At 42.1% G+C, this 18,290-nt stretch overlaps 1 protein-coding gene across 1 annotated transcript in view; it reads left to right on the top strand.

Moving 5' to 3' along the window:
* The window catches only part of OSGIN1 (oxidative stress induced growth inhibitor 1), a 39,591-nt gene extending 23,220 nt beyond the window's left edge, over positions 1-16,371 (top strand). The window contains exons 2-6 of the mRNA XM_089692864.1: positions 1,158-1,253; positions 4,478-4,614; positions 8,083-8,274; positions 9,611-9,702; positions 13,571-16,371. Coding sequence (XP_089548990.1) covers positions 1,158-1,253; positions 4,478-4,614; positions 8,083-8,274; positions 9,611-9,702; positions 13,571-14,558 — 1,505 coding nt within the window. The 3' untranslated portion in view covers positions 14,559-16,371. The remainder of the gene's footprint in view (positions 1-1,157; positions 1,254-4,477; positions 4,615-8,082; positions 8,275-9,610; positions 9,703-13,570) is intronic.
* The last annotated feature ends 1,919 nt before the right edge of the window (positions 16,372-18,290 follow it).

Genomic DNA, 18,290 nt, shown 5'->3' with positions numbered 1-18,290 from the left:
TGGGGATACGAGGTGGTCGCTGGAAAAAGGGGAGGATCAGAGATGACAGGAGCAAACAGCCGTTTTACACAGTGCAGAGGATTAACCCCTTAGATTCCACAGTGAGTATAACAAGCATGCTTTACTGCATATACAGACTGATTTTACTGTTGTGGGTTTAGTAACACTTTAAATTGATCAGAAGGCTTATGCCCTTTTTGATAGGTTTTGGATTTGATCATTTTGATGCTACAGGCTTGACCCCAATGGGGAGATTCCTCCCTCTTTGTACTAGTGACCGTTAGGGAAAATCTAACATTTTAGAGATGTCTACAGAACAATATTTAAGGGGAAATCATCCAATGGGGACACTCATATCTGTCTGAAAGGGGAAATCCTTTCACAATTTTCTCAAACCTTCATGGGCAGCAAAGTGGCTAAATGGTTAGCACTCCCACATGGCAGTACTAGGGTCATTGGTTCAAATCTCAACCAGGGCACCACCTGCCTGGAGTTTGCATGTTCTCCCTGTGCCTGCATGGGTTTCCTCCAGGTACTCCAGTTTCCTCCCACTCTCCAAAGACATGCTGGTAGGTTAATTGGCTCCTGTCTAAATTGTCCCTAGTATGTGTATGTATGAATGTGAGTTAGGGACCTTAGCTTGTACACCCCTTGAGGGTTAGGGACTGATGTGAATGTACACTATATATGTAAAGCACTGTATAAATTGACAGCACTATATAAGTACCTGAAATTAAAAAAAAAAAAAATGTACATCTGTGTGAAGGGACATTTCTGCAAATGGCAAAAAAAACCCTTTTAACCTTTTTCCCTCTTCTATTAAAAATCTCTCTCTCTCTCCCCCCTCTCCCTCTCTCTCTCTCGTCCTCTCCCCCTCTCCCTCCCTCCCTCCCCCTCTCCCTCTCCCCCCTCTCCCTCTCCCCTCTCTCTCTCCCTCTCTCTCCCTCCCCCCCCGCCCTCTCTCTCTCTATCTCCCTCTCTCCCCCTCTCTCTCCCTCTCCCCTCTCCTTTGGGATACCTTGGACAGCACTGATGCATTCACTTTTTTTAGCACTAATATTAACACTGCCAGACTGTATTGTACCACAATAACTGTGTTTAATTAGATATTTCCTTAGAAGTTATAGATCATTTAAATGCATATTTTCTAATTCCAGATACTCCGATCTGTTTCGCCCAAGAGGCCAAAATGTCTATGGAAGTAGCAGATTATCAGACTAGTGAACAGTCGCCCCTTCCTGTGGTTATTATTGGTAAGTGCTTGCTTGTTGGCTTTTCTTACTGCTTAGTCAGGTTGGCATCTCTAATACTTATAAAACTGAAACACAGAAGTTGATCTGCTGATTTCCATTTAGACCACTTCCACTTTAGCAATAATCACTCTTTATCAGAAGAGATCTACGTGAGTAATAGTCCTTCCACATCTGTCCTTTCAAAAGAGACGTGTGTACTCAGTTTTTTTTTTTCTCATATTCTTGCCATATTTTTTGAATGTTGATGATTTTAAAGTGGAAGTAAACCCATTGATTTAACTTTAATTGATTTGATTTAATTATTTTCCAAAACCGGTATATTTAAGGCATGCTGTGAATGATAACTGTCAGTTGCTTGTGCTCTCAATTGAACTGTCAAGCCATCAAATTGCTTGTCATAACTGATTGCATGTACAACGCCATGGCAACTGCAGATCGAACAGAGGCTAAGAGGGAATCTTCCTTGGCTGTATAGGAGCCACTGGCTCCTGTTACTGTCAATGAAATGATGTGGTGGAAGCAGTGTCAACACACAGACAGGAAGGCTCAGGAGCGAGCCCACACAGGTGCCCCGTGGGGGTTCCCCCACTGTTAAAGGAATAATCTAAAGAGCAGAAACCACAGTAAACCATTGCAACAGCCTTTAAAAGAAGGGAGACCAGTACAAGGTGCATTCTGATTGGTTGATTCACTGTGTTTCAGTTTTTTTTAATAAGCCAGTTGATGCAGAACAGTGGTCACTAAATAATGTCTTATGACCAACTGCAACCATGTGTCCTTGATTGCAGAATTCTGATTGGCTGGCACATTTCCCCAGTGGTACACAGGCAGCAAAAAAATACCCTGGCATGGGTTTTAACTCTTTGTTACTCTATCCAAATAAAAAAAAAGTTTTGGCTATGCATGCAACATTAAGTGGCCATAGTATGCTATCAATCAGAGGCCAGGGCCGATTGGCTTGGCAATATTGATTTTCTTGTGTGACAATAAGACATTTCTTTAATTTATAAATACAAAAGGCCCTGTTTGCGTCTCTCATACCTGAAACATTTGTATTACCATGTTAGCAATATGGCAAGTAAAAAATTGCCTTATACAGGCCAAAATGATATACATTGTTGCAACAGTGTAATGATACATTATTTAGAGTGAGAACAAAGCGGAGATACAAGATACAACAAGAAACCATTTATGCCAGACATGACTGGCATGATATTTCCATATGCATTTATGTTTGGTAATGTGTCCTGATTGTAACCTTGATCCTTTTTGGCAGAGACCCACATTGTGTCCTAATCAGCATCGTCTATAGTTTACAGGCACACAAGGACCAGCTGTAACTTGTATTACATTACATAAGTACACCGTGCCCATACCCACTGATGTCCCTGCCAGCCAACGCTGGAAGTGGCTCGGCAGGTTCTCTGTACGGGAGCCATACATTATTGTTCCAAATGTAATCATATCTCTATGACCGTCACAAAGTGCCCAGACATGTATTATGCTCTCACATATTCATTCAGAGCAGGGAAAACATGTACTGAATGGAGAATAAAGCAATGTACCAACAAAGCTAACTGGAATACTCGGCCTTAAAGCTGAACACTAGGCAAACAGCTTAAAGTGGTTCTAAAGCCTTAAAAGTTTTTACCTTAATATATTCTATGCATTAATTTAAAGAAAAAACCTTCTGTGCTGCAGGATCCTCCCCAGCCCCCCCCCCCCCCCTTATACTTACTTGAGCCCTATCTGATCCAGCAATGTGCCAGAGAGCAGCGTCTCTCACCACCATCTCCCTCCACATTGGGCAGATTGATAGAAGCGGGAGCCATTGGCTCCTGTTACTGTCAATCAAATGATGTGGTGGAAGCGGGGTCAACACACAGACAGGCAGGCTCAGGAGTGAGCCTGCACAGGTGCCCCGTGGGGGTTCCCCAATGACAGCTGAATGTAAAAAAAAGTGCTGGCAATTAAAAAATAATTTTAAAAATGGCATGGGGTCCCCCTTCCATGCATACCAAGCCCTTCGTATCTGGTTTGGATTTTGAGGGGAACCCCCATGTCAACATTTAAAAAAAATTGGCATGGGATCCCCCCCAAAATCCATACCAGACTCTTATCCGAGCATTCAGCCCAGCAGGTCAGGAAAGGGAGGGACAAGCGAGCGCCCCCCTCCTTAACCATACCAGGTCACATGCCCTCAACATGGGGAGACAAGGGAATCTTCCCCACAACCCTGGGCTGTGGTTGTGGGGGTCTGCGGGAAGGGGGCTTATTGGAATCTGGAAGCCCCCTTTAGCCAGGGGGCCCCCAGATCCCGCCCACTATGTGAATGAGTGTGGGGTACATGGTACCGCTACTCATTCACAAAAAAAGTGTAGTGTGAAAAGAGACAGGAGACATTCTTTGACAAGTCCTTTATTAAAAGAGAGAAAATAAAAGAATGTCCCCCGAAGTAGATCCAACATCAATCACGATGCCCGCCGCCACCACCCAAAAAAAGAATTAAAAAAAACAAAGGCTGCACACTCTACGCTGGCTCCCACCGTCTGACTGCTCCGATGGCTTGACAGTTCTTAAATATGTAACATGGTGACATCACGGTTACTGGGTGACATCATCAACCAGGGCTTTCTTCCAGGGTTTTCTTCCGTTCACAAACACGGATGTTAATGGATGCGGACATTAACGGATGTAAAAAGATGTTCATCCCTTTACACCCACAAGTCCATAGAAATACATGGGGATCCATTTTTCACCCGTAAACGGACAGATGAAAAACAGACGCCCGTGTGAAAGGACCCTAAATCTACCCCCTTTGTTTCTCTCTCTACAGACCTTACAAAGTAATTGACTTTTAGCTCAATGCTTCCACCCTGGATAATAAATTCATGCTTCAGAGCTGCTATCCCAAGACATAGAAGACAAAATAGATGGAATTTCCCTCTCCCATGCCTAAATATATATTATCTCTACTATAATACACATAGCTTTCACCTGCCTGCTGTTCCTCTCCCTGGGAGCTGCATATTTATGGTTCTCGTGTTGCATTGTCTTTCTTTCATCATTGGGTCCAGGCAACAAAGACAATGAAAATGGATGGCCAAAAAAAGTCCTATTCATGCATAGAGGGTGTATTTAGGAATGTGTGCCTGTTTCATGTTTTGCTTTCCAGAGCATTTAGAGACATATCTATTTAATGGTTAATGCTTGCTTGCTTTTAGGTAATGGTCCATCAGGGATTTGTCTGTCCTACTTATTGTCTGGATATACTCCATATGTAAAAGAAGGAGCTGTACATCCCAATCCATTGTTACAAAAGAAACTAGAAGAATTCCCTCGTGTTCCTATCACAGAACAGGTTTGTGTACATTTATATATGGAATTATGCAGTCACATGATCATTGCTATATCTGCAACACATACAGTATATTTAATTATTACAGTGGTTAGAATTGGCTACCGTGACAATATTGAAGCTTAGTCCATTAATGCAGAAGCAATAACCGAAAAATGGTTAAAACTCCAGCAAATGGACCTCAGAGAAGATGAGGGGAACAGCTGTGATAAGCAAATTGCTTTCATGGCAGTCTCATTCATGTAAAAGGTATTATAGTGAGCGCTACTTAAATGGAAAGGTATATAAATATGTATATACAACAAAAATGATGAGCAGCTGATACACCGAAAAGATAACCAAACAAAAAACCTCCGATGAAACATATATATCACATAGAATGGTGCAGCGCTGCACCATTCTATGTGATATATAAGTCTCATTCATGTGATCCCATTCTTTTGTCAAAGTAAGAGAAAGGAGAACAAAAAGGAACCAAATAACAAAAATCAGGTCTTTCATACAACACTCTCTACAGGAGAACTTTTGACAACCAGCTAGCTGATGGCCCTGGAGGTGATCGGCACCTTGGAAAGGTCACTATGACCTGAGGCTACGTGAACTACAGCACATTTTAGAAGTTTAAATGAGAAAAATCATTCTGGAAATGTCACTTGGTGTCATTAGAACACCAAGTATAGCAGAAAAACCTCATTTTTTTAACTAATACATTTAATGCTAGAGAGGTGCCTACAGGTGTCACTTCCAGCCATGAGTAGATTATCACTGAAAGGCCATAGAGGCAACTGCCTTGGGGATCTACAGCATGGAAATACTGGTTTCATAATTAGCTGACATTGAATGTCATATACAATAGATCCAGGTCAATGTCTTGGTATGTGGAAAATCAAAATAAAGTTACAAGTACTTGCCTTTAAGGAAGCAAGCTGTCTAATAGAGGCTTCTGAGTATATCTGTAAAACAGTACTTTAAAGGGAGTCTGGCAATGTTGAAACTCTGTCCTTTATATAGCACTCAATGTGTTGTGTTGTTAGCTGTAGACCTTTTTTTTTGGTGAAGGTCTTAGAATACTTTACATAATTCATTCCAATAGCTTTCTGTAACCGCGTTAAATATATCTTATGTGTAGACCTGTGGTGAGCGGTGATGTTGCTTGCTGCTTCAGCACAATAATCACTCATTGTCCTGACCTACACAAAGCTTTAAAGTGGGACTAAACCATCATTTTAATTGTTTCCCAAAACCGTTACATGCAAGGCATGCCGTGAACGACAACTGTCAGTTGCTTGTGCTCTCAGTCAAACTGTCAAGCTATCAAATGGCTGGTGTCGTAACTGATTACATGTGCAGCACCATAGGAACTGCAGATCAAGCAGACGCTAAGATGGTAACTTTTAAGGATGGGGGGGGTTCCACTTTAAGGAAACCCTTTCCTGAGCACAGAGAATGAAACCTAGCATTGGCTTTTAGAGCTGGTGATGGGCTTTTAGATGAAAGTGATCCAGTTGACTGTTCAGTCATGTTTATGGGGATCTGTAGGTGCTGCGGTGCTCACAGCGGTTTCCGAGGTTTTACCATTCCTTCGGGAGTCCTAGGACCGCAGTACAGTGCTGTAACATTCACAGGAGGAGGTGAGCAAGAAACATCAACTCTCTGATCCCCCCTGCAACTTATGAACCCTGAAGCTTGGGATTGAAGTAATTTCTGGCAAAAAAGTAAGATTTTAAAGTGTTTTTTTTTCTTAATGAATTCTTTGCATTAAGGTAAAAAACCTTTTTCATGCAGCCCCACTCTTAATACGCACCTGAACCAGATCTGGGTCCAGCACTGTGCATGTCTTCAGCAGCTGCTCTCCCTGCTCTCATAGGCTTGGCTGAGAGCAGCGGGTGCCATTGGCTGCTGCTGCTGTCAGTCAAAACCAGTGAGCAGAGAGCAGGGGGTGGTGCCAAGCTGGGCTGTGTGTCTGAATAGATGCAAGCAGCTCGGTTTGGGAGCCAGTCTGCACCAGTGATCCCATAGAAAGCAGCTTCCTTTGGTGGGCACTCAACGGGGGTAGGAGCCAGGAGTGCTGGTGGAGGACCCGAGCAGAGGAGGATTTGGGCTGTTCTGTGCAAAACCATTGCACAGAGCAGGTAAGTAGAACATGGTTGTTAAAGCTTTAATGTCACTTTAAGATGTGTGAAAAATGTGGAAAGTGGTTGACAAGTGGTTGGTTGACAAGTGGTTAAAAATGACTGAGGTTTTTATTTGACATTCACTTTAGGGGTTATCCATTTTTATTTCATACCTTGACCTCTGCTTTATTCTGGCAATGCAGATTTTCATGCTAAATCATCAAGTAGGGGTAGATGCCAGCGGGCTGACATACCCACCTGCTTTCTGTATTTCAATAAGCAATGAGATCTTTTCACTAGGGATGCACCGATACCGTTTTATTTATCGGCGAGTATGAGTATCAATACTTTCTGGCAAGTACTCACCAATACTGAGTACCGATACTTTGCAGTGCGATTTGCATTACTGGATGCAAATTGCAACACAAATAGCATGCGATTTGAATGGTTAGCACTTCCGCCTGGCAGTACTAGGGTCGCTAGTTCAAATCCCAACCACGGCACCACCTGCCTGGAGTTTGCATGTTCTCCCTGTGCCTGCGTGGGTTTCCTCTGGGTACTCCGGTTTCCTCCCACACTCCAAAGACATGATGGTAGGTGAATTGGTTCCTGTCTAAATTGCCTCTAGTATATGTATGAATGTGAGTTAGGGACCTTAGATTGTACACCCCCTGAGGGTTAGGGACTGATGTGAATGTACAATATATATGTGTAAAGTGCTGTGTAAATTGACAGTGCTATATATATAAGTACCTGAAATAAACAGTAATGCGATTCCTGTCCAAATCGCATGTGTTTTCCCCACTGCTCCTGTGTGAACCCAGGCTTGCAATAGCCTGAGTTCACACAGGAGACAGCATCAGCTGCTGACCAATCAGATGCCGTTTAGCCCGAACTGTCATCACTGCAAAGAGAGGAAAGAAAGCGGCGGGGATTTCAAATCCTGCTTTCTCTCCTCTCCTACCACTGACACTCAGCATGGGATGCCTGCAGGGAGGTTTCCCGCACCACTCCTTTGTGAACTCGGGCTATGACAATCCTGGGATCACACAGGAGCCATGGACAAACCGCATATGATTTGGATTGGAATCGCATTTCTATTTAAATTGCATGCTAATCTTTGCGGTGCAATTTGCGTCCGTTAAGGTAAATCGCTCCACAAAGTATCGGTTAAGGTATCGGTACTATTTTCACTAGTACTTATGAAAATACTCGGTATCGGCACTGATACAGGTACCGGTACCGGTGCATATCTACTTTTCACCAAATTGTATTTAGCAATGGGAGTTAAATGATTATTGATTATCAATACATCACAATTAACAAATGAAAAACTTTACATTTTGTACCTTTCCAGGATCTCGAGTATTTGTCTGAGGGCTTGGAAGGACGTTCCAACAGCCCAGCTGCTCTTCTGTTTGACATTCTGCTCAAACCTGACACTGATTTTCTCGGGGACGTGGAATCTGTGCTGAGCTGGACTCTAGAGCCAGAGAGAGCCATTCCTCACTTGGTGCTGGGAAGAGGACCGCCAGGGGGAGCTTGGAATGTGAGTGCTTCAAATGTAATTTACAAATGGATCACATTAGAGACAGAAGAGACAGCTGCAGAATACATCCAGAGAAGCCAAATGCTTTAGCTGTTGTTCATTGTGACATAGATTCAAAGAGGGAGATTTACTAAAACTGGAGCACTCAGAATCTGGTGTAGCTGTGCATGGTAGCCAATCAGATTCTAACTTAGACAATAGAACCTGGAAGGTGATCAGTTACTATCCGCCGTTGCACCACATTCTGTGTGCACCAGTATGCAAAGTATTCATTTGTACACTTGACTGCTGTGTACAGTTACCCCTGGTTCACATATATGCAGCCGTGTGGGCTGCGTTTTGCACGGCACGAGAGCACATTCATTTGAATGGACTCCCGTGCCCCGTGACACGCAAGGAAGAAGTCCCTGCACTTCTTCTGAAAACGTAGCCCACACGGGAACCTCGGTTCCCAGTAGGGTTGCGGTTTCCAGTGTGGGCGGCGTGCCATTAGAAGTAATGCTCCCAGGGAGCGCGCACAGGCTAAAATGGCGAGCGCCATTTATGAACGGCAACCCGCCCCTGCACTGCTCCTGTCCGGCCGTTTTATACATGGGCCGGACAGGAAGTGGTCTCACACAGAGGTCCCGTACAGCGATCGGTGTCCGGACAGCAGGCACTGAATTGCGGTGCGGAGCGCTCCCAGGGAGCGTGCACAGGCAGGGAATGCGGAGGCCATTTATAAATGGCCACCCGCTCCTGCAATGCTCCCGTGTGGCCATTTATGTACATGGGCCCGGACGGGAAGTGGTTAATGAATCTTTCACACTATAATCTGTCATAGGGTTGCCACCTCATCCCTTTAAACCTGAACACATTAATTACACAGCTTCTGAGGCTAATTTAATGCACACAAGTCACCGAGTGAGTTTAATTACCACCTTAATCAGCCACAGAACCTGTGTAATTAATATGTGTTCGGGTTTAAAGGGACCATGTGGCAACCATACTCAGTCACCACCAGAGCACATAGAAATCATTTGTTTTCTGTGTGCCTTGTTTACACTACAGTATGCTGGAGCTGTACAGAAAAATGCAGATTTGCTGTATGTTTCCACGTCACAACTCATTGATGACGCTTCAATGAGATTAAAACAATGTAAATAGTGTGAAGGGCTGCATTGCACTGCCCCTCGCCACTTGTGCACAATGAACACCAGCCTGCACCAAACACCAGGAGCTAGTGTGAACAAAGCCTGAAAATCAACTATATTCTCTGTTTAAATGTCTTCAGGGAAAGTAAGCATTTTTGTTCTGTGCTGTGAAAGTCATGTGATGACAATATTTTCTATTTTAGGCCATTGAGGGATCCATGATTACTCTTAGCCGTGGGGAATGGATGGGCCTGCCTGATTTGTCATTTAAGGACTGGATAAGGATGAAAAGGAGGTAAGAAACCAAATACACAATCAAGCTTTGGAGTATGGTCACTGTTCTGTATGGGTTGTATATTTTTTGGTTGTTTTAGATAAATGTGTAAGCAGAACAGCTTGGTGTAAATCCAGTACTATTTGACGCACAATCTCCTGACGAAGAAAAATTGTTCTTCATTTGCTTCTCACATGCTCTCCCTCCCAGACACTGCAGCTCACAGTGGGAGGGTCCCAGCAGCACAGTCAATCCAGAAAGCAATGGGCAGAAGTAGGTGGGGCCAACTGCTGATTGACCAGCTATAGGCCTGTGAATCACCAGAGGCAAAGCTGATAGCCACCTGCTAGCCAACTTCTTCACATCACACTGTATTGCACTGTATTTTCCTATCAGTCCATTCCCTCAAGGAGCTTACAATCTAAGGTCGCTATGTCACATGCTTACACACACATACTAGAGCCAATTTATAAAGGAGCCAATTAACCTACCAGTATGTCCTTGGAATATGAGAGACCAATGTACCCGGAGGAAACCCATACAAGCACAGGTGAACTCCATGCAGGTGGTGATTAGGTTGGAATTTAAAATGATGACCCTAGTGCTGCAACACAGGAGGCTATATATATATATATATATATATATATAACAGGGGCGGACTGACCATTTGGAAACTCGGGCACTGCCTGAGGGCCTGGGGTCAGTAGGGGGCCCCATGAGATGCCCCTGGTACCTTTTTCATAGGCTTTTTTGAGTTTGGGCAAGGACACAGGGGCCCCATGATCCCCTATTGCCCGGGGGCCCCATGAGTTGTCAGTCTGCCCCTGTGTGTGTGTGTGTATATATATATATATATATATATATATATATATATATATATATATATATATATATAATGTTAATGACCATGCTTCAAAGTCTGCGAAAGTCATATAGAAAATTGTATTAAGGTAAACATTGATCAATAAAATATGTACCCACTGAAAATAAATAGCTTTTCCCTAGCTCCTGTTCATTTATTGAAAAGCATATAGAGTATTTGGGTCTACCATTTCATGCACTGTATCTTCGTACTTGGAATTCCTACTTCTTATGGGCTCGGGGGGTCATAAACTGATAAGAACATTGCAGAAAGCTTCAGTTTACAATCCAAGAACACAGTCTAAAGCACATAACTATTGCGATTTCCATGCCGCCAGCTAATCTCTATTTATCTCAGCTACTCATAGTGCACATAGCTTGCATTCTGAACATGGATAAATTAATGTCATACACAACTACCTATGCTATTCTTATCAACTGTTAAAGTGGCAGTATGGCCAAAAGCTAACGAAGCCTAAATCTACACCAACCCCCATTGTAAGCCATATGCTCACTACCCTTTAAAGGAAAGATGGATATACTTACCTAATCTAAGGACATTTTGGTCCGGTCACATGATCTCCCCAGTGGCCGGCTTTAGGGGAGAGGAGAGACCAGTGACAATGGCTGCAGAGCCTGGGCAGTGATGTCACCCATAGACTTAGTATGGGCATCCTTTGTCCGCTACCTGTCCTCTACACGGAAGCTGGTGCTGGGAGCCAGTCACCACCAATTACCTGCTAGCCAATGACCAGAGCGCCTTTAGATTAAATAAGTATAGACTTTCCTATACAGGGCAGATAGAATAGAGTTTAGAGTGGTGGTGGGAGTAGGTTTAATTAGCTTTTGACCAAACTTTTTCTTTAAGGGTCTTTCTACTGTGAAAAGGGTTTTTTTCTGCACAAATGAACTGCACTTATTTTGAGTTATAATTGCAACATTTTGGGTCAGTTCACACTACATGCATTTCAGTTGCTTTTTTTCTGCATCCAAAACGCACAGAAAGTAGTTTATATGGTTGTCAATATCATAGTTCACATCAGTGCTTTCAGTTCCAGTGCGTTCCGGTTGGAGAAAAAAAAGTAGAACATGCTGCATTTTTTCTGCACAGAACTGTACTGGAATGCGGTAAAATACATCAGAACACACCAGAACACACCAAAACGCTCCAGAAATGCACTGCCAAAATAGGTAAAAATGCATGTGCAGAAACACATCCGGAACATGTCTGGACCGCGTTTCTATAGTGTGAACCGGCCCTTAATGTAGTATTGTGTAAAATATTTTTTACATACTGAGCACAATGAAATAAACATTCCCCAGTTAACTATTTGATAACATTCTTACCCCAACACTTACATTTCACAACTTTCAATGCTACATAGTTACATAGTTAGTCAGGCTGAAAAAAGACAAAAGTCCATCCAGTTTAACCATAAAAAAAAAAGTTATAATCCTAATGCCCACAGAGGAAGGCAAACAAACCCCAACAAATCATGATCCAATTTTGCTCCTTCTGGGAAAACCATTCCTTCCTGATCCCCCGAGAGACAATCGGCTATTCCCTGGATCAACTTTACCTATAAATATTAGTATCCAGTTATATTCTGTGTATCTAAGAAATAATCCAGGCCATTTTGAAGCAATCCACTGAGCTGGCCAGAACTAACTCTTGAGGGAGTCTATTCCACATGTTCACAGCTGCTGGATCCTGTTCTCTCAGTGCTGCTTCCCTAAATGTCCAGTCTTCAAAGGAAGAGTTTATAGTGGACAGTGCAGTCTTAAGAAGACTTAAGTTGAAGGAAGGGGAGAGGAAGGAGGAGCAGGGGAGTGCCTTGCCATCCTATGCAATGAGACTGCGTGTTTCTGTTGATGCACAAAGTGTTGGGAGCAGTGCCCAAACAAGGACATCTAGAGCAAAGGGCGAACATGCCAAAATTCCCCCCTCCTCCAAGATGTATGAGCATTATGTGTAAGCAACACCCCCTCCCCCCCAAAATAAAATTGAGCACTAATCTGCATGCTTTCCCAGTAAGCATAAATCCCCCCTCCTCCCAGTACAAATCTGCCCCCCTGCTAACCCCCCCTCCCAGTATAATTATGTGCCCCCAGCTCCAATCCTCTCTCTCCTCATATTTCTCCAACACAAATCCCCCCTCCCCCTGCCAAAAAAAAAGTTTCCCCTGCGAGCACAAATCCTCTCCCCCTCATTCCAAATGCCCCCTCCCAGCACAAATTCTCCTCCCCCAAGCCCATATCCAAAACACAAATTACCCCTTCCACCCAAACTCCTAGCACAAATACCCCCAATCATCCTTTCTAGCACACATTCCCCCTCCAAAAAAGTGCCCTTCCTAACGCAAATCCCCTCCCCCCACCATATCACATTTTTTAGCACCCCCCCCCCACCTCCTAGCACAAATCCCTCCCTCCAAACACAAGTCCCCCAAATCAACACTCCTAGCACACCTCCCCAAATTACTCCTTCCAGAACAATTTTAACCCCCTACCTCCCACCAAATCCCCTCTATAAACACAATTCACCTCCCCCCAATCTCTTTGTGGTGCTCCCCCCACCTCATATGATATCACAGTGTGCCCAGAGCAGCCATCCGTCCTGCCCATCCCTTGTCCCAGCCCTGGTTGGGAGACACAGGTCTAGTCCCTGCATGCAAGGTTCACTCTATTAGATGCTGCAAGGAAGGGAGCCACCCTGAAATGGGAAATCTAGGGCAGCAGTCAGAGCACAGGCTTACACTGGGACATACGCAAGGACTAAAAGATAATGAAGTGCATACTCACTAAGTGATTACATCAGCTGCTGAAAGTGTTTAAAAACAGAGGGTCTAATATCACTTTAAATTTAGGTGATCCTGAACTTTGTCTATACTGGTGAATAGGTTCACTTTAAAGAGCAGACAATTGGAACCTGGAGGAAGCCACTCACTGATAAAAAAATTATTCATTTTCAAAATGTGTAAAAACACAGCATTGACTTAACTAACCACCTACTTGTTTTATTTTTTAGGAACCTCAGAAATGATAGATCCACTGCAGGTGACATCTTGAATTATTACCAATACTATGTAAGGAACAAAAGACTTCAGGACAACTTTGTTTCAGGAGCTGTTGTCAAATCGGTTGTAAAACTGAGCAGAAGTGAGGAAAGTTTACCTGAGAAGGACAACCTCTGGGACATACCCGAGCCTAAAACAGATAGACCAGAGGACAAGAGCATCTTCCAAGTCAGTGGCTTCATCAAAAACAATTCAGGAACCAAGCAGAATTTCTGTGTATATGCAAAGAATGTGGTTTTGGCCACAGGAACATATGATAGTCCTTTGAAATTGGGCATCCAAGGAGAAGATCTTCCATTTGTATACCACCAGATCTCTGCTCTTGAAGAAGCTGTGAAGACAAAAAAAGTCCATCAAGACTCGGACCCTGTACTGATCATAGGCGCAGGTCTGACAGCTGCAGATGCCATTCTGTTAGCGCATCATTACAACATCCCCGTAATTCATGCCTTTAGAAGACGGGTTAATGACCCAGCACTCATTTTCAACCAGTTACCACAGGTTATGTACCCAGAGTACCACAAGGTGCACCACATGATGAAAGAACAATCCGTTTTTAAAGGTGGACCCTATGAAGGTTACATGAGTCTTCCTGAACACCATGCAGTTCACTTTAGTGACAGCAAAAAATGTATTTTCAAGGATAAAAATGGACAGCGCAAGGCCTTGAGTGTCTCCATGACCCTAATTCTTATTGGTTCCAACCCTAACTTGTCTTTCCTTCCAGAAAATGGCAAGCACCTGGCTGTGGACACACAGAAGCCAGTCAGCTCCAAAAGGAATCCGCTGGAGATTGATCCATTCACTTATGAGTGCTTACAGGAGAAAGGTCTTTATGCAGTTGGACCTCTGGCTGGTGACTACTTTGTACGCTTTGTTCAAGGTGGAGCTTTAGCTGTTGCTAGCTCAATACAGAAATCTCAGAAGAAACCTCCCTAATATTATAAGACATGTTATTCTGTAACACCAAGAACTGTATCACAGATCAGCTCACAAAGAAGGCATTTTACTGAGGTATAACACACAATCAGAATGCCTTAGCCAGTACAAAAGCCAGCCAAATGCAGATCATTCCACCTTAGATGAAGATACTTATGGTGTTTTTGTCTTCTCATTTAATTCAGTAATGCAATACAATGCATATTTTTACATATAAGGATATCGAAGGTATTAATTGTGTACACAATTTTCAGTTTGAAAAAACTGAAACAATGTTTTTATTTTAGTTACATGGAATATTTTCATACTGGTGAAACTGTTAAAGAGTTTATGTAAAAGTCTGTATGTTATTGTATGTATATGTATACATTTAATACTGAATTTCCGTATATTATTGACATTATTTTTACAAAGGAGTGTGTGATTGGACAATTCCACTTGTTTTAAAATACTAATGAAAATTGTATTGTTTCCAGTCTGAAACAAATCATTTACCTTATGTGGTTTAAATTATACGATTCAGAATACAAGCTATTATCCTCCGTCATGTTTTTAATTAGTTAAGCCTGACACTGGGCTCTTAGATTCTTGGAGAGATCTAATCTGTTCAGTTTGGCAAGTATGTATGTATGCATGGTCACACTGGATATAGATCCTAGGGGGCAGGCTAATATCTAGCATAGGTGAGGCTTGCTTAAAAGAGATCTTTCACTAGGAATTGTCCCTATATGGTTCCCAGACCATATACTAAATTTTGGTCTGCGATATCACTCACAATGAAACTGAATATCTTTGCAGCCTCAAAAATGGTTGAATTGGGATTTCTTTTTAGTCAAGGATGTTCCTTCTAATCCTTTATAATACTCTATCTTGGAGTATGTCACTCGCTATTGGGGAGGGAATCAAAATGGAAAATTTACACCTGCCATACACAACATCGAATGATCCACTTCTGTCCCAGCCAACCAGTCGTTGGCCATAACATGTCTTGAATTGGAGGTGTGACCAAGTGCTAAAGGGCAAGTATATTATATGCAGTTGTCTTTATTTTTATTGTTGTACTAGTGTGGTCTGATAGAAGCTGTATTAGTTTCTAACAAGTTATTTTAAATGGTAGAATCACTATCAAAATTGAAAGTTTAATTCATTTTGGTGGGTCTGATAAAGTAGATCCAAATTTCCAATGATATAAAGCAGTATATAATATATTATATATAATAAAATAAGTGACATTCCAAATACATACCCATGCATTTCTGAATGTTACATTTAATATAAAACTACTTGAATCCCAAACTTAGCCTTCCATGCTTGATATATACAGTGAGGGTTATTTACTAAAACGTCAAGGTGCACAATCTGGTGCAGCTCTGCAGAGAAACCAATCAGCCTCCAGGTTTTTTTTTTGTTGAAGCTTAATTGAACAAGCTGATTGGCTACCATGCACAGCTGCACCAGATTCTGACTGCACCAGTTTTAATTAATCTCCCAAAATGTCTTTGAAACTAATTGCTTTTTGCACATGGAGAACTACATGAGTCTAGATGACGTGTTTAAGAAATTGGTACCAACAAACTCAAATAAGACCACTTGTTAACTTACACTGGTAATGTGCTGAATTTAACTCATATTGTAAGGCCAAACCTATTTAAATGTGTTTTTATGTTTGTTATATTTTCATGTACACCTAAAATATACTACATAATTTTGGTATATTCCTTTTTAATTTTATATTTTTGTATTTAAGATGGTTATTGTACTTATTTTTTGTACTTATATATTTTTTAAAATAAACTTGTTTGTTGACTGAAAAGGGTTTACTTCTCATTTGCACAAACCCATGTCCATATAGACATGGGATGACGAGTTTGGTGTAGAGGAACTTTGGGATGAATTGGAATGTAGATTGCTGGAGTGATCTTATTGTCCAACATCAGAACAATACCTCACAAATGCTCTTTTGGCTTAATGGCCACAACTTCTCACAGACACGATCCAAACACTTGTGGAAAGCCTTCTCATAGGAGTGAAGGTTGCTATAGCCACAAAGTTGGGACCACTTTCATATACTGTATATACCCATTGTTTTGGAATGGGATGTTCACATACGTGTATACGAAGTTTTGATCATGTAGTCTCTTAAAGAGCAACAAGTGGGGAGATATCTGCCAATACTCATACCAGCACTCCTTTATAACCAACAAAAGATTTATTCCTCAATAGCTTGAAACACATTACTGTACGGCAGCATGTGCCTCTAACCATCCTAAACTTTGCTCACTATCTAGTGAACTACTTGTAGTTTTTGAGCCACCTGTGACCCGATTACCTTTAGTCAACTGCTAGGAGATATTTTCCCACCAACTTCCACCTGTTCTTCATATCCTACAGCCATGCAAGAGATATGACACCTAATGCCAATACCTATATCTGTAGGGTTACCATTGACAAAGGAGGACCAAAAATAGCACATACAAGGGTGTGGAAATTTTTTAAAAAACTACTTGTTTGGGGACTAAATCTGGGTCCCATTCTACTTCCCACATGACAATCTACTTGTCCAGATAAAAAAAAAAAATAACCGTATTAAAATTTGAGGTGCTTTTAGGAATGTCTGGGGCTTTATGGCGAATTAAACATTACATTTTTTTAACATCGTTCTATATATCTGTTCCTCCCCTCCCTGCCTGTCTCCAGCACCGCACCTAGGGACTAGCAGGGAGGGGAGAGACTTTGCAGTGTAATCAGCACCGATTGGGTGCTCCTCAGGAAAAGGGAGTGTTGGGCTTATCCTTTATCCCTTTCGCTGCCAGAGCCGTTTTTGCATGGTTTTTTACACATTTAAAAAATAATTTTAGGCTTCAAGATTACACAAAATCCCTAAACATTATATATTTTCTGAAAGCAGACACCCTAGAGAATAAAATAGTGGTAGTCTCCCCTGAATGTAACGCAGTGTACATCACACTGCGTTACATTCTTTCCCGGCCTCAACTGTGAACGGGGACCCAAAGTGACATCATAACGCCATTTCTGGGTCAGGACAAGAAGGGGAGGGAGCAGACAGAAACAGAAAGGCATTATTGTCACTTTTCGGAATTGCAAACAATGTCATAATTTTTCCTTGTTTTATTCTCTCTTCCATCAGCCTCTGAAAAAATGAGAATCCATTTTAAGAACCTTTGAGAAAAATTTCAGTTCTGAAACCCTAGGGTAGTCTTTATGATGACTTTGCTTTTTGGTTCTTAGTGGCTAAAACATATGTAGTCTGTATAAAATTTTATAAAATACAGCCAAAAATAGCAAATGTGATTTGTAACATAGTATAAGGTGGCAAATCAAACGATTAAACACTGTCACAAGCCACCAAGTAAATTGAAACAAAGCAGAAGCCCACTCCTACAAATATTACATTGGATCTTCAAGTTTGGTCCTGGGGTACCTTCTCATTGTTAGGTAGGTGCAATATAATTGAACAGAATGTCCTGCCTCAACTACTCTTTCTGATTCAGACTCTACCAATCTTGATCACCCACCCTTTTCTCAGAGCCGCCCAACCTTTGATTATCATCTTCATTTGGGCCAATAAACCCCCCAGGTTGAAACAAGCAATCCTGTGATGCTCATAAACTAAAAGGGGGATTATCCGCCCTTGACATCAAGCTGTAATATATTGTCTCTCCTACACGGTAATTGTGTATAGCCATTGAGCAATGATTCACTCCTATCCCC

The sequence above is a fragment of the Staurois parvus genome, unplaced genomic scaffold (assembly GCF_062004578.1).
Source record: "Staurois parvus isolate SC_StPar_1 unplaced genomic scaffold, SC_StPar_1.0 ptg000607l, whole genome shotgun sequence".
NCBI lineage: Eukaryota > Metazoa > Chordata > Amphibia > Anura > Ranidae > Staurois > Staurois parvus.
The sequence above is the reverse complement of the archived record's forward strand: the minus strand, read 5'-3'. Positions and strand labels throughout refer to the sequence as shown.